Source organism: Miniopterus schreibersii, assembly GCF_964146895.1.
Source record: "Miniopterus schreibersii genome assembly, chromosome: 21".
Taxonomy (NCBI): Eukaryota; Metazoa; Chordata; class Mammalia; order Chiroptera; family Miniopteridae; genus Miniopterus; species Miniopterus schreibersii.
In genome coordinates, this window is record NC_138123.1 from 7,231,022 (window position 1) to 7,237,481 (window position 6,460).

At 54.4% G+C, this 6,460-nt stretch overlaps 1 protein-coding gene across 1 annotated transcript in view; it reads left to right on the forward strand.

The window, feature by feature from the left end:
* Positions 1–6,157, forward strand: part of DNAH14 (dynein axonemal heavy chain 14) — a gene marked incomplete at its 5' end in the record, with an annotated part of 111,605 nt that extends 105,448 nt beyond the window's left edge. The window contains 7 exons of the mRNA XM_081123985.1: positions 1,207–1,367; positions 2,032–2,228; positions 2,975–3,087; positions 3,967–4,094; positions 4,396–4,559; positions 5,405–5,551; positions 5,929–6,157. Coding sequence (XP_080980111.1) covers positions 1,207–1,367; positions 2,032–2,228; positions 2,975–3,087; positions 3,967–4,094; positions 4,396–4,559; positions 5,405–5,551; positions 5,929–6,144 — 1,126 coding nt within the window. The 3' untranslated portion in view covers positions 6,145–6,157. The remainder of the gene's footprint in view (positions 1–1,206; positions 1,368–2,031; positions 2,229–2,974; positions 3,088–3,966; positions 4,095–4,395; positions 4,560–5,404; positions 5,552–5,928) is intronic.
* Positions 6,158–6,460: the final 303 nt, after the last annotated feature.

Consider the following 6,460-nt stretch of genomic DNA (forward strand, 5'->3'; position numbering starts at 1 on the left):
TGGTCACTTGAAGAGATACAGTATAGAGCTTATAGAAAATATATAACCTAAAAATAGTCTAAAAATACAAAACTTCAACTCCCCAGTTGACACTGAAGCCAGTACACACACACACAGTTACCAAGCACGTAGTAGGTGCTCGATAAACCTTTGCTGAGTAAGGAATTGAACTGTACCTGGTGAGTTGTATTTTTAAACTGGATTTGTTTAAATGTGAAATGTTATATTTACTTCTATAGGACGGGGGCGGGGGGACCATCGTAATAAGTCAGGACAGTGTGGTCAGAGGAGGGAGCCCTGCTGTTAAACTGTTAGCTCCGAGTCCAAGGTCACTGCCTCGTAGCCTGTCCCGCTTACCCGTGAGTGGAGATAGCGTCTGTCTGCCCACCGGGGCTGTTTGTGAGGCTTCAGCGGCCTGACACATAAGCCAGGTCTCGGGCCTCCTCGGGCCTGTGACTGTAAAATCAGGCCGTGTGTTCATGTCACATCTACGTCACCTCAGCCCTCAGTATTGCCAAAGGAGTCCTCCCTCCTCCCTCCCCAACCCCTGAAGTCACCTCGGCTGCACTGCACCGAGTAACCCTGCTTTTAATGTCAAACACAAAGTGTGACAGTCAAGTAAGGTCACACATGACGGTGTGAGCTGTGAACTGGCTGAGAAGCAGCCCTGCAGCTTCCAGGGTGTCGCCCACTGGCTGGGCCGTGAGAAGCCTGGATGTTTGCTGAAAGGCCAGTCCCCGCGCCTACGTGGAGTGACGGGGGAGGGCCATGCCCCGCTTGCCCACTGTTTAGGGGGTCCCGTCACCTCCCGGAGCCCTGGGTCCTTGCCTTTGTAAGGATTCCAACGAGCTCTGCTTAGTATCCCCCAGACCTGTACCCACACGTCTCCTGTCACCACCGAGTGTGTGACGGGGACCCCTGGCGTAAACACCGAGGAATCTGGCACCGGCCCAACGGCCTATGGAGCGACCCGAGCGTGCTGGTGGGTCGCCTCCCCTTCTCCGGTCCAGTTTTGCTCTTTCCGTTAAGCGGATGGGTTCAGCCCATGGAGCTTTTACAAAGAAACCTGAAGCAAACTTTCCAAACGCACGTTTCCCCGCCGACGCCTAGAGCGCAGGAGCGGTCCCCTCGCGTGTGGCCTGACACGCACTCGCGGTCGCCCTCGGGGAAGCGCGCAGGCCCCTCAGCCCGTCCCTCCCCCTGCAGCCGCGAGCAGAGCAGCGACGAGCTGGTGATGGACATGCTGTGCGACCTGCTGAAGCGCCTGCCGCTGACGGTCGAGAAGGGCGAGGACACCGGGTCGCAGAGCACGCTGAGGGGCGTCATGTCCGGCCCCATCTGGGACACTCTGTACAAGGGCCTCAGAGGTGAGCCCGGGGGCTGGGGCGGGGGACGGCCCCAAGGCTAGAAGAAGAAATGATCGGAGCGGCGGCTCTGCTTGGGAGGGCCCTCTGATGGGGACAGCCGGGTTCTGGGGACCTGAGGGCAGGCCCGGGGCACCCAGCCAGCCTGGGTGCCAAGATCGGGCTGCAGGCCCGGCTCTGAGCGGCTACAGTGTCGGACTGTGGCATTTTCCCGGGTAAACTTCCAACATCCGTGTTTAACCCGTTAAAAAGGATTCGTTTTGGAACCAACGTTGAGCAAATAAGTACGATTGTTGCGTCCAGATCAGCGGTCGGCAAATCCGGCCCCCGGTTTGCTTTGTACAGCCTGCGAGCGAAGACGGTCCTCACCTAAAACGAAGACTATTTTGTGATACATAAATGTTATAAGGAAACCGAATTTGAGTTCCCACAGGCGCAGCCGTGTTGCGATGCTGCTGGTTTCCCTCTGTCTCTGCTGCATTCACGCTCGGGGGGGGGGGGGGGGGGGTCACGACAGGCAGCGGGCCCACGAGGCCCGAAATATTCACCGACGCGCCTTCTGCAGAAAAGGGTTCTCAGCCCCTGGCCTGACCGATGAAGTTGCTTTGGCTTCCAAGCCCCTGCCTCCCCGTTTCGTCTCAGAGGCACCCCCCCCTCTCCAATCCAGGCTATGACCCCGTGATCCGCTGCGCCTTGCTGACCTTGCTGAACCAAGAAATCGAACGATTCGATAAGCTGCTGTTCGTTATACACGAGTCTTTGAAAGGCCTTCAGCTCGCCATCAGAGGAGAGGTCATCCTGTCCCAGGACCTGGAGGAAATATACGAGTCTTTTCTCAAAATGAGGGTCCCGGCGCTGTGGCGGGTGAGTGACACCAAGGTCCCGGCTGCAGGGAGGGACGCTGACTGGGGCACAGCCACACGATGAAACGCAGGCATCCATTTAAAGATGCTGACGCGTTTTTGGTGCGAGTATATATTAATAAAATTCTGCTTAAATAAGTTGAAGAGAGATTCATCCCAGGGCTGTTGATCATGGCTAAAGCTGAAAACCACCGTTTTCGCTATTGACAGGAATCTGGTTACGTGATGATAGTGAAAAGGTCTAGAAGATGTACTGTTAAATTTTTTTAAGTTTCAGAGAAATGTGTCATTTTTAAGGATTATAAAAATGTGTGTGTGTGTATATATATATGTATTTAAATAAAGCACACACTTGTGTATGCATATATGTGCTTAGAAAAGGGCATACGCGCTTTAGAGTCTGCAAGCCCGAGTTAGAGCGTCCGGAGTGCCAGCTAATCGGGCGGCAGCCCCTCCCGCCCCCACCGGGCCGAGAGGCACAGGGAGGGAGAAGGGCCTGGGGACGAGTCCACCAGGGAGCAGCCCGCTGGGGGGGCTGCGACATGGGGGAGGGGAGAAGGGGTTCGCTGTACAGGAGACTGGTGACCATAAAAACTTCTTCTGTAAAGTAGGAGCTGGGGGTGAGGTGGGTACCGGCTGCAAAACTGTGGCCTCTCCTGCCCACGTTGCCCCCAGCAACACATCGTGTCTATAGGCCAGGAAAAAACATCTAAAAAACGTTACGTGCCCGACCCTCCATCCTGACAGAAACACGCCTACAAGTCCTGCAAGCCCCTGATGTCCTGGGTTAATAATCTCATCCAGCGACTGAACTTCTTCAACACCTGGGCCAAGATGGCTTACACCGCGATCTACCACCGGTAGGGGCGAGAGCCGCTCGGTTTACATTTCCCCCTTGTTTTTGCTTAGAGCTCAACAGTCCACCGCCTCGGTGGGTTCTCACAGCACCATGTGAATTCGCCAAGGGGGCGGGGGGCCCATATCTTCAGTTTAGGGTGAGGAATTGGGGACCTGAGGAGTTGAGTCTCCTCTAGGGTCACTGTCCTCTGGGGCAGAGGCAGAGCCTGGTCCATTTCTCTCTCCGTTAGCCTGCACCCTAGTGAGGGAGGGGAGGCAGATATGAAAAGAAATAATTAGTTATGTCTAATTTTCAAATGTGTTTAATACAAAATAATTTGAAAGGCGTGAGAGTAAACACTGCCTCACAGGGTGTCAAACGTGTCTGAGCGCTTTACTGGTTCTAAGTCACTTAATTTCCATAGTAGCCCAAGGACACGAAGTAGGTGCTGCCATTTATTACCGTCATCATTTTAGAGATGGGGCAACTGAGGCACAGAAACAGGAATTAACTTGCCCAGGGTTCCACAACCAGACAGTGGAAGCATTGGGATTTGAACCAGGAAATCTGGTTCCAAAGTCTGCGCCAGACTGCGGCTTATCTGTGCAACTCTGAGCCAGTGTCACTATATATACTTTCAGAGGGTCAGTAACTCAGAAAGAGCCCCCAGGTCCTGCAGGCCCAGCCGGGTTCCCGCTGTAGCAGCAGCATCCCCCGTTACCCAGACGTAAGGCCTTCTGCTTGGCGGCCTCGCCAGGGTCAGAGCTGTTAAGTACAGGACCAGGTCCCCAGGTGGGGAGGGAGCGAGCCGGGAGGGACGGAAGGAAGCTGCCCCGGTCATCTGAACGTGTGCGGTTATCCTGCCCGTTACCAGCCCAGCCTGTGGTCTGCCTTCCGCTAGGTACATGAGATTTATCGCAGCTTGGAAGCACACCAACCCCGACCTCAAGGACCCCACGGATGGAAATACTAGTTTCTTTGAGGGATTTCCTGCGAGATACTGGCTCCCAGCTTTCTTCGTTCCACAAGGTGAGCATCGAGCCAGGGCCAGCCCCGCACCCGGCCCAGGGCAGCTGTGCCCAGTCCTCCCATCACCAGCCCTGCCCCTCTGCGCTGTAGGATGAGGCCCATAGGCCAGCTTCAGCACCCCCTCGAGTAGCAGGGCCTCCTGCCCACTCGCCTCCCCCCACCTCTTGTACCGCCTGACTCTCTTCCCCACTCTCCCCTCCCCGTGAGGCAAGTGTTAATAGCACCCCCGCCAGGAACCTTTGGGAAGTGCAGTGCCCCAATCCCCGAGACTCACAAGGACCTTGTGTGTTTTTCTCCGAAGCCTTTCTTACGGCTGTGCTTCAGGACTACGGAAGGTCCCAGGGAGTCTCCATGGATGCCCTCACTTTCACCCACCATGTGCTCTCGGACACCACTGACATCAGAGAGGAGGAGTTCTCCATAATCATCCAGCAGAAACTCAACATCGTCAGGAGAGCCTTTAAGGTACCGGAGTGCTTAAGAGATTGGAAAGAGGGGCCGTTCGTTCGTTCAGTCAAGCAGTCATTTCCTCAACCAACCTTTATTCAGCACTCACCACGTGCCAGGCACTACGCTGGCACCAGACAGGCAGCATAAACTAGACACAGTCCCCTTTCAAGTCCAAATGGCATCAAACTTCATCCTTCCCAGGGGCCAGCAAGCACCACCCAGCCTGGAGGGTGAGCTCAGGACCTGGTGCCATCCCTTCTCCCCAGGGACCTGCCTGATCAGAGAAGACAGAGCCCTTCGGGGGGAGGGGTATCATGCTGGACCCCAGCCCCTCCACACACCTGGGGGAGAACGAGATGCCTTCCAGGCCCACCCAAGCCCCACCTCGAGACACCCAGAATTGGCTGCTGGCAAAGTTTTCTGCTTAACAGAATGTACCAGAAACTCGTTCAACCCTTTTTATGTCACTCGAAGATACGATACAGAATCCCTCCCAGACTTTTAAAGTTTCCAGGGCCTCAGTGAGTGATGGTGGTCACACTAGCAGTAGCAGGTGACAAAGTTTGACCCCTTTTGTGATCTGTGTCTTCTGAAAAACTCGGCCAAGGATTATAATTCTAGAAATTTTGGAGTTTTACTTGTTTGAGATACTTATCGATTCAGGCTCATCCTACATAGAGCCTACAAACTTGTTTAAGCTCTCAGAGCAAGGAAAGAATGAAGGTCCCCACCTTAGAACCCGGGAAAAGCTGCCCAGCTCGGGGACGGTCTACCCCGCCGCCTCCACGACCGTCCCCAGCTCCTGTGGAAGGCAGCGTCCTGCCCAGGATCCCACTGACAGCACCTCTCTTTGGTCTTAGGGCACAGACTGCACACACATCGGGGTTCACATCTTTGGACTATCCATCAAGGGAGCAAGGTGGAATCACGAAGAAAAAATGCTAGAAGACTCGCTGCCCTGTGAGCTATGTTGTGATTTCCCTGAAATCTTCTTCATGCCAACGAAGGTAAGCGCCCAAGTGTCTCGAGCCTCTGCGCTGTCCCTCAGTAACGCAAGCCACCCCTTCTGTCCCACTCCCCAGTTCCACTAGGGAAATCTGATGACAGCTTCAGACAGAAAACATTTAAAAGAGCCCCAATACTGCCAGCATCCAAAACAGATGCTATACCGGCACCCAGTGTTATTTCTCAAGAATAGGTGCGATCAAGCCGTACTTACTCTTTAAATTTAAACCCTCCAGGCACAATTTCCATATGCAGTTGCTCAGCCGCCCAACCTAAGTGTGCTTAGTTCCTAACAACCCCCCAAGTCTAGCCTGTAGAAAGTGTGAGCTGAGGGTTTGTTTCACCGATGCAATCTGTTGGGTTTTTGTTTTTTTTTAAGATTTCCACTGAAACACCAGATACTTCTAACCAGGCGGAGTCAGAGCTCTATACTTTTGAATGCCCAGTATATCAGACACCTAAGAGGTCAAGGGTTCTGACAGCTAGTGGCTTACCCTCAAACTTCTTAACATCGGTGTACTTACCCACGAAGAAACCGCCCAGCCACTGGATCACGATGCAGGTTGCGCTGCTGTGTGAGACGAGCGAGAGCTAAGTGGCCCCCCTCCCCCCCCCGCCCCTGGACCCCCAACCAGACCGTGATTCAGGACGGGCCAGGAAGCGCCACCCCTCATAAAAACGTGTGTTCAGCCAGACGGGCAGGCGCAGTCTCTTTCTTCCCTCGGTCCGTAAAAACTTCAGCACGTGGGGCATGTTCTGCAGCTGGCTTGGGGCCTTGCACGAACCCCTTCAAGCTCCACTTTCCTGAGAGCCTCAAAGTTCGACGACAGTTGGCTAGGCGTCCCGTTTGCCTTTTGGATTCCCTGTGGTCCCGGAGCATCGTGAACAAGTGGCCGCAGGAACAAGGCAGG